Genomic DNA, 25,351 nt, shown 5'->3' with positions numbered 1-25,351 from the left:
AACAATAGGACCTGTTGTACGTCCTTTCAAAAGCAAATCAACCCACGAGAAAACAACTCATTCAAATCGTCTCCAAAGACATCGTCGATACCGTATACGAATTTTGCTTGAATATCTTGAAAGGCACGATACCTTTGTCTCAACATCGGAAAGATAGCTTATCCAAGCAATGACACGTTCTTCGCCGAAAGGTCCACACAAAAACAGCCATCTGTCAAAAGAAAAAGATGTTGGTAACATGCGGAGAAAGTTTGCCCATGTTGTTAGGATCCTTGCTGAAATGAGTATCAGGAACAACGCTGGGGGTGGGGGACTACTCATGGAAGCAAGATAAAAAAAAAGGACCAAGAGGATAAAATGGACCTCTGAGCCCAAAAGATCTCAGACGTGACCTTGGAATCCGATGGAAGGACGAAAACCGATTTTAGTGCCTTACAAACGATGGATGGAATTTCATTGTTGGCAAGAACGGACCCCGCATTTATCTCCCAATCTTCATATGACTGAGATGTCCCAGTTACAACACGAATTGCAATCACTGATGGATCTCAGCGATTTTTCAGAAACGGGAAATTAGTAATGGTACAATCAAGTGTTGTAGCGACTTCAACAATTTCACCAGAAAGCTTTTGACAAAACAGCTCGATCAACACTGAAAGAGTTTAAGACCTTGATGAACGGTCCATCACCATCACCGTCAGTGCTCAAGACAGATACAGCCACACGGTTTCTAGATGAAGAAGACGTACGAGAAGTTTTTCAAAGACCGTCAGCAGCTCCCATCCCACATAAGATTTCAGCGTCCTTGTTGACCCCTTCCCTCAAACCTCAATGAGAAGAACTTAAAGCTGGGGTTAAAGAGATGATGTCCACTCATTCTTCGACGTAAGTAAAATAGAAAGAATGGAAACCAGACATGAAAAACGAAAACAAGACCAAAGCCATATCATTACCACCACCACCACTACCCTCGACTTCTACTCCCGTGGCACGTCGGACACGTAAAGCCGTTTCCAAACCGCCATGTCACCCCATCCAATGTAACCTCCAGCGAAGAGTGGGTGACATATTTTTTATAAAAAAATAGAGAATGTGTTAGCCAGCATTTACTACGATCGATCCCATCCTGCGGGTTATGGAGTTCAGAAATTGTATCGTGCTGACAAAACCCAACTGAAAAAATGTCCATTTACCTCAAGTGTAATGATGTTCACAAGAACAAGCCACGTCCACCTTAAACAAACCTATTCGACGGAAGTTTTCCAGAAATCGCACCGGAGTGGAGGGCATCGATCATCAATGGCAGGCGGATTTAGCCAATGTCTCTCATTTGGCCACCTACAGTTGTGGCTACAAATATTTTACAAAGTTTCTTGGGTTGTACCATTGACGTTCAAATCGAGCACTGAGTTAGTGCAAGCCCTCCTACTGGTGTTGACAAAAAGCGGTCGTCACCTTCTTCGATTGCAATCTGATAAAGGCACCGACTTACTGAACCAAGCTTTCCAAAGAGAACTGAAGAGAGGTGACATTCATTTTTTCACACCGAGAATCTCGAAACCAAAGCCAGCATAGTGGAACCTTTTCAACCCACCTTGAAAGAACGTTTGAGGAAATATTTTGCGCATCAAAACTCTCAATTTCATCGACATCTTACTGTACCTGGTCAAAGCGTACAACCAATCTTACCATCGGAGCATTGGATGTCCCTACCCCCAAGAAGTGACTCCCGACAGCGAAGTTACCGTCTTTGAGCGCTTGTTTGGTACGTCTCTGACTGAGGATACCCACAAGAAAGGTGGAGAGCTGACGACGAGAGATTGGGTGCACATTGGCAAAACCAAATGCACGTTCGACAAAGGTTGCTTACCCAACTGGACCAACGAATTGTTTCATGTCACTGGACGAGTGCGTGGCTGTCATCATGTCCTCTATAAACGAGACGACATGCACGGAGAAGTGTTAAACGGAACGTTTTACTTGCCCGAGTTACAACGCGACACCAAAAAAGAAGAGAAAGTGTACAATACCGAAATTATTATCGATCAAAGAACATTAAAGTAGAAAAACGTCGTGTCAAAGAAGTCAATGTACGTTGGAAACGATATCCTCCCAGTTCCGACTCTTTGATCGACGCTTTGCAGGTCATCGACTATAAAAAGAAGTGACCATCATGCCCTACAACACAACCTCAACCACCACAGAGAGCACTCATTCACCCAGTTCTTCTCTTCAAGATCTACAAAAGCAAACATTTGTTGTTGTTGTGTAGAGGACGTGTGCCTAAAACGCAAATAGTCTTTTTCTGTCAAACTTTTGTGGGGTATCGTGTCATCGGTGCTGACATTACCAATGTGAGTTTGCAACAAGGAAACAAACAATTGTGGACCATTTTATTGAGCAGCTGCGTCGGTTACCTTCACCGCAATCCTTCCCTGAAACGCTGTAACCGACACAACAGGAGTCTTGCAGACAACGTCAGTCACTCTTCCAAACAACCATAGCAATCCTCTTGTGGACACTCTTCTTACCGCCAGTGACACCTCGGATAGCAGAATTCTGGAATTATGAATAACTAATATTACTTAACGTTACCCAGTGACAGTTCCATGGATGTAGTTCTCCTCAATACTTTGTGCTGTTTCACGGCCATATTACATCAGGTCATCTAATTGGATCAAGAAGCCCATTGGGAAGTGGTTTTGTTGGAAACGATTCACCCTACACAAATCAAAAACCTCACTGAAAATCAAAACACTTTTGAGATCGAAGTTCTGAACGACCTTGTGCATCAATACTTGAACAAAAACGAACCTGTAGATGCCTTTATGAAACGACAAGTATCCCCCGAAACTCCACGGTACATCTATCTGTTGAGAATCCCTGCAGGCTATTCTTTTAACGGCCAGCATCTGGTGGACATGATTGAAGTCAGATTCAATGCGCTATTTGGTGAAACCTTGGATAAAACCAAACGTAGTGTCACCCTCGAGTACCTTAAAGTGGCTCGTTGCCTGCTGATTACATTTTCGGATGCGAAAAAGTTGTCCTTTACATTTTGTCCTGAATTGTTTGACATATACGGTGGAGACCTCAAGATCGCCAAGGGCCCACTTATGCCCCCCATCACCAACAACTGGACTTTTGAGAGGTATTTTAATTCCTCTGTAGAACTGAACGAAGGATTAAATTTGATCTTTGTTTATTCCGATATAGTGGAGTACAACGTGGTGAGACACACCTTCCTACCGTTACTGCGTGTCATTCCTTTCAAAGTGGATTCTGCCGGGGCTAATAACGAGTAAGGTGGAAACACCTATTTTGTAGATTCTCATTATTTACTCATCAATAAATCATATTTCGACAATAGTCAATATTGCTATAAAAGGAGATCTTGGACAAAATATTCCATTCACCTAAAGGTAAGGTCACAGTGAAACTCCATTTTTGAAAACGATTCTCTAACGATTTGAAGTCATGTAACCAGTGTACCGAGGAGTCGCTCGACAGCGAGGACATTGCTTAGGACATATCGGCGTTTCGCTCAGTGGCCACCGTTTTGAAAGCAATGGGACACGAGGATTGAAAGCCTTGAAAGATTCATCTTTGACGCACGAAAAAGAATTTCTACAAAATGGCATCATTGACAAACAAAATCCAAAAGCCTTGTTGAAAGCAGGCAAAAATATCTTGCTTTAAATTGGCAAAGAGATTTTAGGCCAACGAGAAACTCCTATAAATGCCCTGGACACTACAGAGTCAGGCATTTATGTTTCCCTAGCGCCACAACAAAAGACAAGGTAGAAAGAGACGACGAAGACACCCCTCCAGAGGCCTTCATACTCCTGGATCTAGACTGAAGAAGAGAATAACCGTCCGAGAATTGGACGTTTTTGATTATTAAATCACAGAGAAAACAAAATGATACATCGAGAGTCTTGCAATTGTTCCAAGTCGGAACTGGATCTGTTTACCATGCCACCCACTGTGATGACGATGCAAGAATCCCAATGAGTATAATTTCATCCCGTCTCCTCTTTGACGACCACGGGCCTCATAGAGTTTGAAATCAATGGTTATCCCGAAGATTACATCAATCTGACTGGCAGTTACTTGTATCTGAAAGTCAAAAAGATCAAAACGGAAGAGATCGCTCCGGGAGCGGGTGCTAGAGTAGCTCCTGTCAACAATTTTATGCATTCCTTCTTCAGCAAGGAGGATTTGTAATAACAAACTCGACAGCAGCAGCATGGATACTTACCCTTACCGGACCTACCTGGAAAATCTCTTGATGAACGGAAAAGAGGCCAAGAACACTCATATAGATGCCTGTATGGTATGGAAACCTGACACAGCAGCCATGGACAAGCTTAACAACACAGTCCTGACAGCGGATGACGATCCTCACAATGTGGGTTTTTATGACCATCAAAAGAAAATCCTGCAAGGATGTATTTTAGAACTGACAGATCACTAGCATTTGAAGTTGTGACTGCATGAAATTATTTGCGGAACGGGGTGGATATCCAGCTGAGACTGAACCACATTTGTAACGTTTTCCATTTCATGGCTTATACCAACGAGTATAAAACCATCATGTAAGAAGCTAGACTGTACGTCCAACACGTGGAAGTGTTACCTAAAGTGGGAAATGACATCAGCAACACTTTGAGCAGAATGACCGCCAAGTATCCTATACGATGCGTGTAAGTGAAAACCTTCACCATTGCCGCTGAACTTCAATTCAAGATCGAAGATCATCTGTTTCAAGGATAGTTACCTAAATGTTTAATCATTGGTATCAGCAACAAAGCCCTCAATGGAGCTGTCACTACCAATCCTTTCGAGTTTAAGCACTATAAAGTGTCCAAGATCGAAGTCAGTTGCGATGGCAAAATCTTGTGTATCAGACCCTTCAAACCTAACTTTGCCCAGAAGAATTACTTGAAATTGTACCTGTCCCTTTTATGAAGCCACGGGACAGTCAGGGACTAACAGCAGTCACGGCCTTTCGTACGACGATTTTATAGGCCTTTGATTTCAGTCCAGACCAAGACAGCAACGAGGGACATTTCCACCCTATAAAATCCAGTCAACTGCATGTTGAACTTCAGTTTGCTTATCCACACTGGGATTCCACCATTTTGGATTTTCTAGGTAAAACATAGTATCATACTTTAAACACATTTGTAAAACTTGTTTATTTCTATTACAGAATGCTTTTTGCATGATAAACATGCCAGTAAAACTCAGTTAAGTAAAAGAGTGCATGTGTTAATTTATAATATGGACATAACATTATCCCTGGCATTCAACAGGTCAAACGCTGTTAGCTGATTCATTCAAGTAGGGATTAATTCAGTTTTTATTCTTTTAGACCTTTGCCTTTGATAGCCAAGAAAATCATTCAAGCCTGCAACTTTTGTTTTAAAACGAAATGTTCATAACCAATAACATGCTGAAATGTATTCCCAAGATTTTCCAAGATTCATTTTGAGAAATTATATGATGAAATTAGGCACTTTAAGGATAAGACCAGAGTATCCAAAGGTTTCCAATTACTGGAACTGGCCATCAAGCCTGTTCTAGCATGTAAGTAGAAATTATCAATCAGACGTGAAAGGGGCCTGGTGAATTATATCTGATTACTACCTGTGGATTACAATAATGGTAGTGACAACAAATGCTAGCATATAATGGAAAATGGAACCATACTTCCAATCATCATACAATGCAAAATAAATGACTCAAAAGTAAAATTTTCCATAATAATATGGTTTTTTTTAAAGCAAAATCTCTAAAATTCTGAGACTTTCAATGACCTAAGTGAAATATCAATGACTTTCAAGGTCTTGAGTTCAGGTGTTTATTTTTCAATGACTTTTAATAACCTTAAATGACCATGCAGACCCTGTCATTGTAGTGTTTGCTTCAGGTTTCAGTGCTCAAAGGAAAATTTCTCAACATGTGTTACTGATCACCATAGCAACCTCCCTAAAAGCAGTTCCTTTATGGAGTATGAAAAGAAAGTGTGTTCTTGGACAGATATGCCATAATAGTTCATTTCCATAATTGCAGATGTTGTAGAAAGAGACTATGAAACCTTTGGATAAATTAATTACAGTACAGTCGGCTGACAGTTGTACACAATTATCAAACAATATGCTATGCAGAATTAAAGGTCAAGCAACAGATCACATTCAACTTGAGTAGGAATCAGAAAAATCTTGTAAATAGTTTTTGTCTTGCAAGCCAAACACGTGAGACTTATTGCCAAAGTGGCAATTAAATTTGATCAATCAGCTAATTTTTATTCGTCTTTTTATAGCACTGTTTCTTATAACCAGAGACATCACAAACCATATGTAGGATTAGTGATCTTATCTTTCTACAGGTTCTTGCTTGTTAATAATTGTTAACTATAACAATAACATGGTTAATGAGGAAATAATTTTTAATCAGACATCTCTATTAGAGATTGTCATTTCATCTCCATTTTAAGATCTGTTTCACGTACTTGTTTTATTTCCCTTTTATTACATTTAATCATTTTTATCACTACAAATTTGTAAAGAAATAAAGTAGCAAAAAGGTAATGTGCAAGATCTGATACCATCATGTAAATTACATAAATAAATCAAAGAAAATATTTTTCATATTTATTAATATGTCAAAAAAATTATTACAATTTCATAGATATTGACATACAACTGAAATAGTTTTCTAGAGATGTCTACAGTCACTATGGTCACGTGCTGGAAGAACTGTTATTGTAAGAGTCATATTATATCCATCTAAGGATCATGCTGCAATAAATGTCTTTACCTGAATTTAATGTTAGAATGGCTTAACAAAAATACAAATGATCAAATTAACACAGAATGGTGTTGTTACTATACTTCCGTTAGATACATGGTATTAGCTTTTAATTCAATATTTCTGAAATGAAAATTTACAGCAGTCAAGATTCCAAGTGACACATTTTGTAACTGAAGATAAGAATGACTTAAATGACTGATTAACTGTCAATAACCTTCTCTTCCTATTAAATTCCTATTGAACATTTACCTAGTTGTCGAGGAAAATGGTACTAGGCTAAATTATAGGAATTTCTTTTCCTAGGAATGCCCTACTACTGGGTCATAGAACCTCTAGGAATCCTGTAGGAATCTTGTAGGATCCTATATTATAGGATTCAGTATGAGAATTCTGTACAGGATTTATTATGCATCATAAGATGCCTAATTAGGTCTTTATGTTTGCCAAACATTTTATCGCATATTTCACATTTAAGTAGTGTTTCTGCAGTGTGCATCCTCATATGCATTATTAGATTCCCCCCATTAAACATTCTATACATTTTTCACACTTAGTTTTTTCTCCAGTATGGGAGTGTATTATCATGTATCATGTGTCTCACCATATGCCTGCTTTCACTAAACATCTATTTTCTCACTTTAATGGTTTCTCTCCAGTATGTACCCTCATGTGGATTTTTTCATTACGCTGACTAAACGTTTTATTACAATCTTCAAACTTAACTAGTTTCTCTCCAGTATGTATCCTCATATGATTGCTGAATCTCTACATACAATAAACCCTTTATCACATACACATATTATCACATGTCATTCCTCTTGATGTCACTGCTTGAAATTTAATGATAACAATAAAACAGTCTTTCATGCATGACATTAATTTATACAAGTTTGGCAGGAATATCTATGAATATAAACAAAAAATGTAATGCAAAATAAAGAAATAATTCCAATGCATCCAGCCAAAAGTAGACACAAAATGCAATCCTGGGCAAAGAAAGCACGCAAAGGCAGAACAATGTATCACACAGGAAATGGCAATATTGGCCAACATTAACCATGGATGTTTAAACTGAACCACTTGTCTACTGACGATAAATGGTTACACATTTCTACTGTTACAATTTATGAACTGGTTTTGTGTAAATATCTCTGTAAAGTTTTAGAAATATTTAGTTCTCTACAACACAGGTTGCAAGCATTACTTGTATTATGTAATTACCTATGAGACAGGTTGCAAGCATTACTTGTATTATGTAATTACCTATGAGACAGGTGGCAAGCATTACTTGTATTATGCTTATTGTATTAGTACACTGTTTGAAAATACACAAAAGACAATTTAGTGGAATCTCAGAAGCTGAACATTGATACATTTTATTTTATGTTTTATAACTACTGCTTCATAAGATTTTGAAGTGCGACACCACTATAACACGGTACTTAGATAGAACCATGCAATTGATTATAGTGATTGATGTGGTATTTTCAGTTGCTCATTGCTTGCAATGTTGTTTGCATGTTTAACTTCTTTTTTTTAAATCCTATTTGATAGATATGACATTGATGGTCCATTATTTACTTCACATGATTTATAAAAATGGAGAATTGAAAAAACATGTCAAGAAGAAATAGAATAGATTGCTATCATTGTAGCAACAAGTAATTGCTAATAAATTCAACAACAAATACAGGTACAAATATTAATAATGTATTGTATACATTATTTTCTTCATCTCCATTGATATGCATAGCACTTATGGTCCATTGCTTACTTCACATTGAGTCATTTGGAACATATTGAGTGGGTCTGCTTTGACTTGATAACCAGCACTGGTGATGAATCCAGTAAGATTTTTGGCCTCTGTCTCATTTTCACCGGGTCTACACGTGCAATGCAGTATAATTTGTTTTCTGTTTCTACAAATTAGTATAGTCTCCAATTTTTCTTGTGGTTTTGGGTGTTTTTTTCATTCACATCATGTTAATTGTGGAGTTGGACAAGTTTTTGGTGAATTGTGAGGTTGCTTTTACTAACACTTTCTTCAATCTTACATGTTTTTTTCTCCTGATTGTCCTCATGTGATTTGTTAAATCTCCACCTCAAGTGAAAACCTTTTTATATACTTCACATTTAAATGGTTTTCTCTTGTATGTGTCCTCATGTGATTTGTTACATTTCCACCTCAAGTGAAGACTTTATTATATATTTCACATTGAAATGGTTTTCTCTTGTATGTGTCCTCATGTGATTTGGTACATCTCCACCTCAAGTGAAGACTTTATTATATATTACATCCTCATCACAATTCAAAACTGTATTACATACTTCACATTGTAATGGTTTTTCTGCAGTATGTATTGTCATATGCCTCATTAGATGTCTGTCCTGACTAAAAATGTTATTACATACTTCACACTTGAATGCTTTTATCCGGACTATACCATATATTATATATTACACAGTATTTTTCTCAAGTATGTATCGTCATGTGTCCATACAAAGATATATTTTCATTTAACCTTCAACCACATATTTCATAGGTAAATGCATTCTTATGTGCTATCCACCCTGACTAAACATTACATTGAAATGTTTTCTCCAGTATGTATCATCATGTGTTTATTCAAATCTTCAATCTGACTAAACCTTTCAGAACACATTTCACACTTAAATTGTTTTCCTGCAGTATGCATTCTCATGTGCAATATTAGCTGTCCACCCTGACCAAACATTCTGTCACATTCTGCACATTTAAATTTTTTTTCTCCAGTATGTATTATCATGTGTTTATTCAAATCTCCAATCTGACTAAACCTTTCAGCACATATTTCACACATAAAAGAGTTTCCTCCAGTGTGTATCCTCATGTGCTCATTCAGAATTTTACTGTAAGTAAAACTTTTACCACATACTTCACACTTATGTGGTTTTTCTCCAGTATGTATCATCATGTGAATCTTGACATGTTCACCTCGAGACAGCATTTTATTACATACTTCACACTTAAATAGTTTCTCTCCAGTATGTATAATCATGTGACTTTTCAGACTTCCTTTTTGACTAAACATCTTATCACATACATCACACTTAAATGGTTTTTCTCCAGTATGTATCCTCATGTGCTCGTTCAGAGATTTATTGTGAGTAAAACGTTTCCCACATACTTCACACTTATATGGTTTTTCTCCAGTATGTATCCTCATGTGCTCATTCAGAGAGCCACTGTGAGTAAAACTTTTACCACATACTTCACACTTAAATGGTTTCTCTCCAGTGTGCGTCCTCATGTGAATCTTTACATGTTCACCTCGACTCAGCATTTTATTACATACTTCACACATAAATTGTTTCTCTCCAGTATGTATCATCATGTGACTTTTCAGATTTCCTTTTTGACTAAACTTCTTATCACATACATCACACTTAAATGGTTTTTCTCCAGTATGTATCCTCATGTGTTTCTGTAGATTTCCACTGTGACTAAACATTTTATCACATACTTCACACTTAATTAGTTTCTTTCCAGTATGTGTCCTCGTGTGCTTATTCTTTAGATTAAACATTTTTTTTCACATACTGAGTATGATACTTCCTACGTCAATCGTTCTCATTCAAATCTCCACTGTTACAAAAGTTTAATAAATACAAAATCACACATTAAAGGTTTTTTCTCCTACATGTCCCATCATGTGATTATTCAGACTCCATCCTAAGCTATAAATATCATTACATACTTCACATTTAAATGGTTCATTTCAAGCACTTATATGACAGTGTACATTTTGGTGACCATTATCAGCGAAACATTCGACACAAGCATTACACTTATATAGGGTCAGTCTATTTACCGGAACAAATTGAAACTAACAAACGAAAATACCGGTACAAAAATAGATAATACCGGAACAAAGGTTAAAACACAAATTCTACTTACTTTTATAACTGCTATATTTTTATTTCCATTAACTTCAATTAATTCTATACTGATATTGCTTATTTTATTTTAGTTTCGTTTTTTATTATGTGCTATTGATACTTTCATGTTCGTTGGGTTGATTTGTCAGGGGCAATAACTCTTATGTACTGCACAGATTTTCTTCAAAACGAAAAGTTTAATCCATCTTTGGTTTAGATTTTTAGATGATATATTTATGATCTGGAACCATTCATCAGAAGAACTGAAGGAAAAAAAAAATCATTTATTGATTGATTGATTACTTGGTTTTACGTCGCGTGAGCCCCAAAGGGCATGTGCGACGGGTTTATTCCCGCACAGCGGAATGCTAAATATTCCTGGGGCAATGAATTAGTGCAACATCCCCCAGGCGTTTATGTGCGCAAGGAACACTGCCAATTTAGCCGTCAGGTCGTATGACTGTATGTCCCTAATGGCCTCAATGAAGGGTTTTCTTGAGTGGGAATGGGCCCAACACATCCTCAGGTCAACAAAGAGTTGGTTTCAGTCCCTTATTGACTGTACTATGTGTTGACCCAAGCAGCATGTAACGTCTGTTGGAATTAGTTCCACATCTCTGCCGTTATACGATGTCCAAAAGAGGCAAATGGGCATGAAATTCGGCAAGCCAAGCCATGGCTATCGTGCACTCCCAAGAACGCCAGCCCGTACTTAGTCAAATTTAGTCAAGTTGTACTAATAGTAGTAAATAGGGATACATTACGTACAATGGAAATTAGCATTACAGAGACCCCTGGGTCAGATTACGTACAATGGAAATTTAACAAGGCAAAAAATCGTGGGTCAGATTACGTACAATGGGAATTAACATGGGAATAAATCGTGGGTCACTTTACGTACAAGGGGAATTTAACATGGGGAATAGAGTTTGGGCTTGTTTAGGGACAAGGGGAATTGAATATGGGATTTTTTTTTTTTTTAAATTTAAAAAAGGTGTAGGCAATTGAAAAATCATTCTCTTTTCGAGAAATATGGCTGGCCCTGAAAAGGGCCTTTGGGTTTATGTTAATGTATCCATTAACATAAAGGGCACCGCATTGGTCTTCTTCTTGTCCTTAGGCTGCGTCTCACTGTTGGCCCGTAAATCAGCACTCTTTTGAGGCATCCTTGTCTTTCTACGTAGATCCTACGTATCTACAGACTGGTGTTTGTCCTGTGGACAACGGTCCACTTGGATCGGACATACATGAGCATGTCCGTCCTGAACATCATGGAAGACACAAGGGTGGATGATTCGACTGTGGTCCACATCTTGAAGCGACGAGAACAGGTGAATCAATGCAGTGAACTGCGCTTATTTATAGGTAGAGGAAGGATTGAAACGGATTGAGTTCATTCACCAATCCGAACACGCGTTACAAAATTCAGTCAGCCCGCATCCAATCAGAAGAGAGTAGTCTGTGACGGCTGTTGGTCTATATAGATTCGCTAGCGCTTGTGTGCAGTCAATCTATGCGACAGTGATTCAACGTGACGGAAATTCAGAAAACGATCCATTGGGGTGCACCAACAGGGGAGACTGCCCAAGGGAACCCGGACTTACTTTCAGAAGAGGTGAATTGGGATTTTGTGGATTTTCTTACCTCGCAAGAATTTGTTCCGGAACCTTCGTTACCTTCTTCATTACCGCAAGTGGAGAATTTTAGACAGAGACAGAAAGAAGATTGGAGAAATTTATACAACGACAAAAGGAAGCGGAACAAGCTTTTCTACTACAGCAACAACATCAAGAAGAAGAGGTAAGAAAAAAACAACAGCAACAACAGCAAGAAGAAGTAGCAGCAGCAAAGAAACAAGAGGGTGAAAATCAAACGGTCACGGTACTGTTGGACATTTTAGCGGAGTTAAGGAGTCTGAAACAAATGTATCAGACTTCTTTATTACGACCGAAGAGAATACGACCTTCCCGTGCTAAACACGTCAACCCTGTGACTAAGCCTACCGTGCCACCCTTAGTGATTTCAACCCAATCATCATCATCAGCATTACGCAGTCCAGAAGTAGGCCTTGGCCGTGGCAAAGGCTTAAGGCAGTTAAAGTTGATTGCTTGAACTCACCCCTACACCAAAAAGAAGAAAGGCCCTTTTCAGGGCCACCCACATTTCTCGAAAAGAAATACAATTTCAATTTGCCAATAATTCGAAAAAGAAATAAACCAACCCATTTTACCCCTATAGTACGTGTCTTTGTATGAGTGCGTGAGTGTAGCATCTTATTTTAAAATCACAACTCAAAGACACTTACCTTATATCATTAATTTATTCTTTTATGCATTGTTACAATCCAATTCACAATTCACAACACTTTAATAAAAAGTTCATAGACTTCTTCTTTCTCCTTGTTTAGTCTCTCTGTTTTTTAAATTTCTTCACCGTCACACTCTTTTCCTCTTCTTCCTCCTCGCTTTCTTCCCTTCTTCTTTTCTTCTCCTGTTTCTTTTTCTTCACCTGTCTGCTTTCTTCCTCTGAAAAATCCCTCTCTTCTTCCGAAGAATCCCTCTCTTCTTCTGAAGAATTCCTTTTTTCTTCTGACTCCTTTTGTTTCTTTTTTGGGCAATCTGGAGACCAATGTCCTTTTTCTTTGCAATAATAACAGGTATCTTGTCTTTTGTCTTTTTTAGCCCTTGTTTTTCTTCTTTTTTGACGGTCTGGACACTCTGAAGACCAATGCCCTTTCTTCTGGCAGATATAGCAAGTATCTTGACTTTTATCTCGAAAGGAAGGAGAGTAGTCCGTAGGCTGGTCTGAAGAGAATTTTCTAATGACCCCTCGCAAAGCTATGACGAAACGTTCGATTTGGTTAGTCTCTTCCATCGTTGTGCTCGGCTTGAGAGTGAAATGAATAGTGAAAGGACAAGACACACACCCTTTTATATACGCTGGTCTGCCATGACTATAAATTAGTCTATGGTGTTTAAACTTGAGTCATTTGACGTTTTGCACTCAAGATGAAACGATCCTATTCATTCGAGAAGAAAGAAGAATAAGAAGAAGAAAGTAAGAGGCAGAAACGTGATCTATCGCCTCGTACCAGGGCTGAAATCTTGGCACAAATTCATGCCAGTGATTTTGAAGAGGACATGAGTGAACCAGAATCCAAACCCTCTAAACAAAGTTCACCACCCTTAGTCAAGCCTGAAAAATACTATTCCATTCGAGAGATGGAAAAGCGCTCCTTTAGAAAATTTAGAACAACGGCTTACAAATACACGGTGAAGTTTAAAGATTTCAAGGCTGAAGTGCCGTTAGAGAAAACAGAAGTGTTTATCACTGGGGTGTGGGATTCTTTGCTCACTGCACTCAAGCGACAATGTCAACCCAAAGAAGACGATCGCTTGAGACTTTCCATAAAACACGACGGTTTGAAATCCCCTGTTTGGATCGAGTTTAGCACCCCTGCAGAATTGACCGCTTCCAAAGTCATGGACAAGATTCAACATGTACAAAAATCTAATGATCAGTTTGACATCACCGATGGTAAAGCCACACTGGACATGACCCACGTCTCTCCTCCTCAAGGGACTGGACGCAAAAGGATGTTATTGGTGGACGATCTTTGCAACACCAAAAAGAGTCTCGTCCGAATTAACAACACTCATGACCAGATGTGTTTAGCCCGTGCCATCGTGGTGGGACGAACGTATGCCAACAAGAACGACACGGTAGAATGGAAAAGAACCTGGAACACAATTCAACGTTCCTATCGAGCCAAACAACGAAACGAAGCAGAACTCCTGTTGCAACAAGCTGGCCTGTCCAAAGACACACCCTGTGGCATTCCTGAGATGCAAAAATTGCAAGATGTCCTAGCTCCACGCTACACCTTGAAAGTGCACCCTCAAGAAATGCGCGGGCATCTGTTGTTTCGAGGCCAAGATTTTAAGGACGGAAAATACATTCATGTTTATTATCACGATGACCATTTCGATACCATTACCACCATCACCGGATTCCTGGGATACGGTTATTATTGTGAGAAATGTGATTATGGTTATAACAATCGAGAGCAACACAAGCATTGTGGAATGAAATGCATAGGATGTTTGGCCTCTCCACCCTGTCTGAGCGAAGAACCAGTGCCTTGTTCAACTTGTCTGCGCACGTTTGTCAGCCCTACCTGTTACCAACAACATTTGAAAACACAAGGTTCACAGAAGAAATGTGCTTGTCAACTCCTGAGATTGTGCCCTACCTGTGGACAAGGCATATGTACCAATACTGCCAAGGCACACGTATGTCGAGGAAAGAAAAAATGTCACATTTGTCACCACATCGTGGACTTGGAACACCAATGCTACGTGCAAAAATACCAACCCCCACCAGAGAAAGAGGACGGTCACAAGAAGAAAGGCAATTTCATCTTTTTCGATTTCGAATGCATGCAAGAGACCGGCATTCACATCCCTAATTTCTGCGTGGCTCATCGAGCGTGCGAGAAGTGCATTCAAGAACCTATCTTCAGTCATTGCCCTCACTGCAGCAAGATTCCTGGAGGGCGTGAAAAAATCTTTCGGGTACCGAACACGTTAGCCGATTTTGCCCAATGGGTCTTAGATCCCATCGACAAGACGTGGAGCCAAGAGGACATCGAACGTTACGGAGATTGTCATCGTCATGCCACGGTGATGGCTCACAATTTCTCCGGATACGATGGACAGTTTCTTCTCAGATACTATACGGAACAAGGCACCGAGCGTCCTAAAGTGACTTTGAACGGAGCCAAAATCATTTTCATGCAAGTGGGACAAGTGCAGTTTAAAGATTCCATGAGTTACTTGGCCATGCCTTTGAGTCGAATGCCTAAAACGTTTGGAATGATAGAAATGGCTAAAGGGTACTTTCCACACTTTTTCAATACGGAAGCCAATCAACACGCCGTTCTACCCCATTTACCTGAGGCTCACTATTACGACCCCGACAACATGCGTACCGAACAACGAGAAGCTTTCTACGCTTGGTACCAGGCTCACGCCTCGGACCCTTTCGACTTTCAGGAAGAAATGCTAAAGTATTGTCGTTCCGACGTGGACATTTTACGGCGTTGCTGTGGAAAATTTCGAGAACTGTTCATGGAACACGGAGGGGTCGATCCTTTGAAAGAAGCTTGCACCATTGCCAAAGCGTGTTCCTTAGTGTATCGACAACGATTCATGCCTGAAAACACCGTGGCTGTCATCAGTCCACAAACGACCCACTTTGTCAAACGTCAATACTCGGTCAAAGCCCTACGTTGGTTACATTACTTGTGCGACAAGGAAGACAAGTGGATTCAGCATGCCCGCAACGGAGGGGGTGAAAAGACCATCGGAACGTATTCGGTCGATGGCTGGGACTTAGAAAACCCCAAGATCGTGTACGAGTTTAACGGTTGCTTATTTCACGGATGTCCCGTCTGTTACCCTGATCGTAGCACTAAAAATCAGTTTTTGCAACGAACCATGGAAGACTTGTACCAGGACACTTGTCAGCGACGCCTAAAGTTAGAACAGCAAGGATACCAAGTGGTGGAAATGTGGGAACACGAGTACGATCACCGTATGAAAACCGATCCCGAGTTTAAACGCCTCGTGGAAAGTTACCAGTTCATGGACCCGCTGAACCCGAGGGACAGTTTGTACGGAGGAAGGACCAATGCCACCTGTTTGCTGTACCAAGCCGACGAAGAGAAAGGAGAAGAAATCAAATACTTGGACGTGTGTTCGCTGTATCCCTACGTGTGCAAATATTGTCGCTTTCCTGTAGGGCACCCGCAATTGCTGACGGAACACATCGACCTGAAAAACATTCGACAATACGAAGGCTTGATCAAGTGTAAAGTTTTGCCTCCCACGAACCTATACCATCCCGTCTTACCTCACCATTGTCAAGGCAAACTGATGTTTCCCTTGTGCCGTACTTGTGCCGAAACGTGCAACCAAGATCAGCCTTGTCAGCACACCCAGGAAGAACGTGCCTTGACAGGAACCTGGGTCAGCGTAGAATTGTTCAAAGCTCTGGACATGGGATACCAACTGTTAGAAGTGTACGAAATTTGCCACTTTCCCAAGACACAACAATACCACAAGGGTGACCCCAGTCAGAAAGGCATTTTCGCTGACTACGTGGATGCCTTTTTGAAACTGAAACAAGAAGCCAGCGGCTATCCTTCCTGGTGTCACACTCCCGAACACCGAATACAATTCAAAGAGAAATACTATGAACAAGAAGGCATCACTTTAGACCACATCGAGAAAAACGAAGGCAGGCGATCGTTTGCCAAAGTGATGTTAAATTGCTTGTGGGGTAAAATGGCACAACGACCGTGTTTACCCAAGACGGAATATTTGACAGAACCTTCCCGCTACTTCCAGATGATTCACGACAAAACCAAATTCATGAAACACGTGGACGTCGTTCGAGAGAATTTGATCTTGGTCAATTACGAAGAAGATCTGGACTTTGTACAAGACGACCCTTTTGGAAATGTCATCATTGCGGCTTACGTGACAGCTCATGCTCGCTTAAAATTGTACGAAGCTTTAGAACTGTTAGGGGAACGTGTCCTGTACTATGACACGGACAGTTGCATTTACATCCATCACCCGAGTCAACAGCACCCTGACATCGAAGGAGACCGTTTAGGAGCCTGGACAGACGAGCATCCCGACGACAAGATTCTAAGTTTCGTCAGTGGCGGTCCCAAAATTTACGGCTACGAATACCGTGACGAACAAAGAGAAGTGCACACGACGTGCAAAGTGAAAGGACTGACTCTGAATCATCGTACCAGTCGTGTGGTTAATTTTGGGGTATTGAAAGAAGCCTTGCAATCGGGAGAGGATGGAAACTTTAAAGTGACCACCTATCAACCCAACAAGATTGTACGTTTACCCACTCACCACATCGTCAGTCGACCCTTGGAAAAAGTCTATCAAATCGTGTACCAGAAGCGAGTGCGACTACCCAACCACTTTACTTTGCCGTATGGACACGTTGGTATAAAACATTGGTTGTAAGAGGATAGTCACCCACCAGAAAGATGACTTCGCCACAGCAAGAATCGAGTGAGAAACCCGATGAGAACTCCAAGTTCAAACCCTACCATTTTCCAGTCTTCTTACCTGACTATTGTGATTGTGCCCGTCGATTGGACACGTTTCAGAAATGGCCTACGGATAGGGAAGGATTACCTTCTTCGCATGTTTTAGCTAGAACAGGATTTGTCTACTTGGGACCTGAGTCAGGATTGGGATACGAGGTACAGTGTTTCGCTTGCGGACTGAAGTTACGAATGGATCTATGTATCTATAAAGATTCAGCTATTCTGGAACATACTCGATGGTGTCCGCACTGCCCTTACCTTTCTATGGCCTTCCACCCATCACACTACGGTACAATGTTGACGGTACCTTAGAGACGGTACCTTCCAGAACAAGACATAAAAAACGTAAAAAAGGAAAGATGTACAAGCTTGAGACTGCATTGCGACTAGTATAAAAAGGGGCTATGGTCAAGATCGATAGTTCATTGTGACTACCAAGACCGAGTGAACAAGATGAATACTTTCAGAGAAACACAGAACAAGTTGTTTAGAAAGGCACAATTCAAGTGTGAGGCTTCTGAAGTGGAATGCGATTGTGAGCCTTGCGATGGGTACGATGCTGTACGTTGTGACCTTAGCGATGCCGTAAAGCATCATGGGAACTTTGTTCTCACTACCCCTATCATGGAAAGTGATGTTGTGCGTGTCAAACCTGAGGGATGCGAAAGTGATGCCGCTCGTCCTCTTGGACATTTTACTGGGTTTCGTTTTAAAGGGGAATGTTCACCTTCACGTCTACCCCCCTACGGATGTCATCCAGCCCTGAGCAAACTCCTGTTCATGTCACCCAACCCTCATCGAAACGAACCTGTGAAAGACGAATATTCGTTTCCTGTGCGTTTGTCGGAATACTGCGACTTTGAAAATCGTCTTCAATCGTTCAAAGGAAAATGGCCTAAGTATCTGGGAGGACCGACCCCCGAAGAATTAGCCAGAGCCGGATTTTTCTACTTGGGCGAAGGAGATAAAGTCAAGTGCTTCAGTTGCGGTGTGTCACTTCATTACTGGGAACCGCAAGATTCAGCCTACGTAGAACATGCTCGATGGTCACCGAATTGTCATTACTTACCCTTAGTGGGACCGAGACATTGAAGTAACTTACCATAATCTGTTCATGGATACTTGACACGAGAACATTCGTGCTTTGCCTGTGGAGTTGAGAGAACGCATTTACCGAGAGCTGGTCAAAATATAAGTGAAACGTAAAGAACAATTCCATCCGTTACGTCACCGGTGTTTGAACCACTGGTACCTGAATGCTATACAAGGACTGATTGAGTTGAAAGTGTTCCATTGGACAGGCATTGATCAACGACCCCTTGGTTTTAAAAAGGAATGGTTTGGTATTGACGATTCTATCTACTACATTGTAAACGTACTGCATCGAATTCCAGAGGAAGAGTTAATGAATTACCAACATCTTTTACACAATGTCAACTTGGTGAAAGAGGAAACTTCAGAACGAATTGTAACGTGTAAATTAGTAACTAAACGATTTAGATTCGACTATGAATTAAAACCATGTCTGTGCAAACAGTACATTTCTTGTGTCAGACCAAAGAGGATTTAGTATGACCTATTCATGGATACTTTACAAGAGAACATTCGTGCTTTGCCTGTGGAGTTGAGAGAACGCATTTACCGAGAACTGATCAAAATGCAAGTGAAACGCAAACTCAAAGTTATTGAACCGTTTTTAAATTATGCTCTGTTCCAAAGTATAAGAAGACTGATTATGAGTGGATATTACATTAGGCACAAAGGTAAACGAGGCTATTGGCCACCACCCAAGGATTCCAAAAACAGTGTATATACTTATGGATACTTTACAAGAGAACATTTTGGGCTTGCCTGAGGAGTTGAGAGAAAGGATTTACCGAGAGCTGGTGAAAATACAAGTGAAACGTAAAGAACAATTGCATCCGTTACGTCACCAGATCTTTAGCCACTGGTACCTGAATGGTATAAGAAAAGTGATTCGTCAGAAATTGTTTCAATGGTCAGACATTGTTCAAAACTTTGAGGTCGCCAATGATGTACATGTTCATAATTTTGGTTACTTCGACATTCACTTACTGCAACGTATTGAGGAAGACGAGTTAAAGGATTACCAACATTTGTTACGTGGAATCTGCTTAGCGGAAGACGAAACTTCTAAACGAACTCTGACGTTTCGGTTACAGTATGTAACATTTAAATTCCCTACTGGAGAACGAAGATCTCTGGCTAGAAAGTACGTGTATTGCATCCGAAAAAAAGAGAATATAAAAACAGGCTGCCATGCCACGACTTATGTCACATGTCATTGAACAGATTCCGTGGAAGGAACTCAATGACCATATTCAAACCGTGGATCATTACCATCGATTATTACAAGAACTGTATCCATTCAATTGGGGTCGACAAGTGGTATGTGTCTTAGTGACTTGTTTTCTGGGATTTCGTTTACCAGCCGATTCTTTGTGGACTCTTTACGATCAGTACTTACCACCTCAATGGCCTTAAATGGTCACGAAAAACTCCTTTTGCTCAAAGCCTTGCGTTTTCATCTGGATACTTCTCGACCTCTACGGAAAAAAAGATTCGTCAACTTTTAGCTACCCAAGACGTGTATGACGATGTGTGTGTAGCTTGTGACTTACATCCCCATTGGACAAATGTCCGTGCCTGGAAAGAATGGGATTTTGAGGCTTGGACCCAAGAAGTGGCCCAGTATGCACGAGAGTTGTTCAAGGAAAAAAGTTACTTTTCAACCCGTGTTAGTGACGGTGCCAGAAGAACCCGTCACCCAGGACGGGACTGTCGTGGACAGGCCTGAAAGACCCTTTCGGGAGGACACTTGTGTGACCTTACCCCCTACTATAGAACTGGTTAGAACATTACCCAAAACATGTTGCTGTACAGACACTTGTGTTTATTCCACGTTAATAGTTATCATGTGCCTTTTATTCTTGTACTTAAGTCTTTGGCTTTTATGTAGTTTTGTCTTTCGTATTCATGTTTGAAAAAAAAAACATTCAATAAATGTGTTCTGAAAAAAGTATATAAACTCTTGTCTTGTTTGTTTTCGTGTCACAAGTGACATTTCTCACACTATGGCTACCTCTGCTGTCTCTGCTCCCTCTTCCTCTACTGTCAAAGTCATCGACGAACACTTAGATCGTGTCAGTTGGGAGGCTTTGTATCTTCGCCATCCCTTTAACATGCTCATTGCTGGACCTAGCGGTTCAGGCAAAACCGAATTCGTCAAACGTTTGATCGAACATAAACATCATTTGATCGATCGACCACCTCAACGGATCGTGTGGTGTTACAAAGAGTGGCAATCGGCGTACAGCCTCTTGCGAGAAAGTCAAGGCGATTCCATTGTGTTTGTGGAAGGCATTCCTAAAGAAGACGACGGCATCGTCTCGGACTCCCGTCTAACCCATTTGGTCATTTTTGACGACATGTTAGGAGAAGACGAAGAAGAAATTAAACTGTGGTTCACACACAAAGGGCATCACCGTAAAGCCAGTGTCGTTTACATCACCCAAAATTTGTTTCAACAAAGTAAAGCCCATCGTACCATCAGTCTCAATGCGCATTACGTGGTCTTGTTTAAAAGCCCTCGAGATAAATCGCAAGTGCAAGTCTTAGCCAACAGTTAGGAACACCTTGGCTGACTCAGGCGTACGACGATGCCACTGAAACGCCACACGCCTATTTACTCGTCGATTTGAAACTTACGACCCCCGAGGATTTGCTATTTCGTACCCACTTGTTTCACCACTGGTGCCAAAACGGAGGGTCTGTCCTGTACACGTCTCCGTCCTCGACTTCATTTCACTCCACATAAAAAAAATCTATAAAAACCTCAGACCCTTTTTCGTCTGTTTCACTCACAGTGTGAACTTGACGTCCCTTCAGTCGCATCTTCCTGTCAAATTGATTCGTGCCTTGTATGGCATCAGTCGAGAAAAAATCCACAAATACGAGCTCGTGTCTTAGAAGCTAGTCTCAAAGAAGTCTTACGATGGTTCACGGTGACGGCACGTCAAATACTCCAAGGAATCATTCAGATTCCTCATCAAACCAAACGCTTTTTCGATCGAAACAAGGTCGCTTTGGTCCAACTGGCCGATCCCCGCATCGACACTCAAACCAAAAAACAAATCATTTTGAAACCTGGAGGGAGCGGTACTCTAGGAGGGGTCATCATTCGCTCACTCTTAAGATGGGATCCTAATGCCCCCAAAGTTATCCCCAAGAAAAAGTCCAACGAAACTCCAAGAAGAAAAAGAAAAAGACCAGGTCCCCAAAGCGAAGAAGAACATCTCCACTGGCGGGGCCCTCCTCTGACCAGACACCACCCCGGAAAAAGAAAAGAATCCCCCAGAAAAAGAAAAGTCCACAGAAGAAAACTAGTCGCAAGAGAGGCACTTCGACCAGGACGCAACTTTACACTCGCAAACCACGACCTGCCAGGGCAGTGACTGTGTCTCCGGCATCCTCACGTTCATCCACTTCTCCGTTGATGACACCAAGAACTGAAGAGTACTTGGAGACGTTGATCACACCAAGAACTTCTCCGTTGATGACTCCAAAAAGAACTTCCCCAGTGGCAGGACCCTCCAATTTAGTGGCAGTGGCTGCTGCTCACAAAGTACCTTCTCCCAAAATCAAAGTCCATGAAAGATCGGGCATGTTACAAAGTTTACTGGATTTACTGGAGCCAGTTGCTCGATTTAGTCCGTTACGTACCCCTGCACGACGTGTCATGCCTGTCCTCAAACTAATACGACGTAAAGACAATCAGTGGCGACGCGTTCCAGTATAAAAAAGACCTGTGACCAAGTCAGGGGTATCAGCGTTTTTTCGGTGCTCCTGAAGACTCAAAGATGTCACCCTCCAGAAAACCCCAAGGAAAGAAAAGAAAAGGACTACCACCACGTTTAGTCAAACATGGGGATATGTTATCTGTCCTGTCCAAAGCTTCTCCACCTCTACGAAAAAAACTCATTCAATCGGCCTCCAAAGAGGTCATCGATACCGTGTGCGAATGTTGTTTGAACGTTTTGAAAGGCATGATCCCTTTGTCCAAACACCAGAAACAATGCTTAAGCAAACATCGTCACGTTGTTCGCCAAATGGTTCAAAAGAAAATTCCCATTCGTCAAAAGAAGAAGATGTTGGTCCAACGTGGAGGCATTTTGCCTCTTTTGTTAGGCCCCATACTGAAAGGAGTCTTGGGAACCATGTTGGGAGGACTGATGGGAGCAAGATAAAAAGTCCTTCGGAAGTCCCAAGATCTCAGAATCGACCCCTGACAACCCCATGGAAGGACGAAAACTAGCTTTAGTGCCTTACAAACGATGGATGGAATACCATCGGTGGCAAGAACAACGCACCCCGCATTTACCTCCCAATCCCAATTTGAGCGAGATGTCCCAGTTACAACACGAATTGCAGTTCTTGATGGATTGCCAAGATTTGTCCGAAACAGAAAAATCGCAAAAGTACGGTCAACTCTTGCAACGACTGCAACTCTTTCACCAGAAAGCTTTAGACGAAACAGCTCTACCCACTCTGAAAGATTTTAAGACCTTGATGAAAAGTCCAGCACCATCATCTTTACCACCACCACCACCACCACCACCACCACTACCATCCCCAGGGGTCACCAGAGATGCTACCCCACGAAGGCCTGAGGAAGAAGAGATGCGAGAAGTGTTTCAAACACCGTCAGCAGCTCCCATTTCGAGTAAGATTGCAGCATCCTTGGTGACCCCGTCCCCCACACCTCAACGAGAAGAAATGAAAGCTTGGGTTAAAAGATGATGTCCACTCCTCCTTCGACAGAAGTGAAAAAGAAAGAAGGGAAACCAGAAGTGAAAAAAGAAAAGAAAACCAAAGCCATTCCATTGCCACCTCCACCACCACCACTACCTTCGACTTCTACTCCCGTAGCCCATCCGACACGTAAATCCGTTTCTAAACCACCCTTTCGACCCACCCAAAGTAGCATCACCGAAGAGTGGGTGACTTATTAACACACCAACAAACACAAAAAAATGGAAAAAGTCTTAGCCAGCATTTACTACGATCCCTCCCATCCTGCAGGTTACGCAGGAGTTCAGAAATTGTATCGTGCTGCCAAAACTCGACTGAAAAATCTCCGTTTACCTCAAGTGCAACGATGGTTACAAGAACAATCTACCTACACTTTACACAAACCCATTCGACGCAAGTTTGCCAGAAGTCGCACCCGAGTGGAAGGCATCGATCATCAATGGCAAGCCGATTTAGCCGATATCTCTCATTTGGCCAGCTACAATCGTGGCTACAAATATTTGTTTTGTGTCATCGACGTCTTTTCCAAATTTGCCTGGGTCGTACCCTTGACTTCCAAATCGAGCAGCGAGTTAGTGCGAGCCCTGCAACGGGTGTTGAAACAAAGCGGTCGTCACCCTCTTCGATGGCAAACGGACAAAGGCACCGAATTTCTGAACCAAGCTTTCCAAAAAGAATTAAAGAAACGTGACATTCATTTTTTTCCCACCGAGAATCCCGAAACCAAAGCCAGCATCGTGGAACGTTTTCAACGCACTTTGAAAGAACGCATGTGGAAATATTTTACGCATCACCACACTCTGAAGTACATCGACATCTTACCGCACCTGGTGCAAGCGTACAACCACTCTTACCATCGAGGCATCGGACGTGCCCCGCAAGACGTGACTCCCGACAACGAAGTGTTGGTGTTTGAGCGTCTGTTTGGTACGTCCCCGACGAGGGCTGTTCCCAAGAAAAGTGGAATGTTGGTCGTAGGAGATTGGGTGCGCATTGGCAAAACCAAATGCGCTTTCGACAAAGGTTACTTACCTAACTGGACGACCGAATTGTTTCGCGTCACTGGACGAGTGTATGGTCGTCATCCTGCCGTCTATAAATTGGAAGACATGAATGGAGAAGTGCTCAAAGGAACGTTTTATTTGCCCGAGTTACAACGTGTGACCAAAAAAGAAGACGACGTGTACGACATCGAAAGCATTCTCGAACGCAGAACCCGTAAAGTGGGCAAACGACGTATCAAAGAAGTCAAAGTACGTTGGAAAGGATATCCACCCAGTTTTGATTCTTGGATCGACGCTTCGCAAGTCATCGACTATATAAAGAAGTGACCATCATGCCTTTTCACACAGAAGCAGCTACGTCGACCACTCCTCCTTCACCTAGTTCTTCTGTGCAAGATTTACAAAAACAACCCTTGTGGGTGTGGTGTGGAGAACGTGTGCCTAAAACGCAAATCGTCTTTTTCTGCCAAATCTTCGTGGTGTATTGTGTCATCGGGGCAGCCATCGCCATTTTGAGTTTGCAACAAGGAGACAAACAATTGTGGACCATTTTATTGAGCAGTTGCATCGGTTACCTGCTTCCCAATCCCTCCCTGAAATTCTCCTCGAACGGGAACCACGGGAACTTTGTGTTCAG

The 25,351-nt window shown here is 41.3% G+C and overlaps 1 protein-coding gene across 1 annotated transcript in view; it reads right to left on the bottom strand.

Annotated features, from left to right (window-relative positions):
* Nucleotides 1-6,645: 6,645 nt before the first annotated feature.
* LOC149783739 (uncharacterized) overlaps nucleotides 6,646-25,351 on the bottom strand; it is a 44,644-nt gene continuing 25,938 nt past the window's right edge. The window contains exon 4 of the mRNA XM_089932896.1: nucleotides 6,646-10,382. Within this exon, the coding sequence (XP_089789022.1) occupies nucleotides 9,402-10,382 (981 nt within the window). The 3' untranslated portion in view covers nucleotides 6,646-9,401. The remainder of the gene's footprint in view (nucleotides 10,383-25,351) is intronic.

Source organism: Sinohyriopsis cumingii, chromosome 14 (assembly GCF_028554795.1).
Source record: "Sinohyriopsis cumingii isolate HCF-2022 chromosome 14, ASM2855479v2, whole genome shotgun sequence".
NCBI classification, from domain to species: Eukaryota; Metazoa; Mollusca; class Bivalvia; order Unionida; family Unionidae; genus Sinohyriopsis; species Sinohyriopsis cumingii.
Note: the sequence above shows the minus strand (reverse complement) of the source record. Positions and strands in the feature narration are given on the sequence as shown.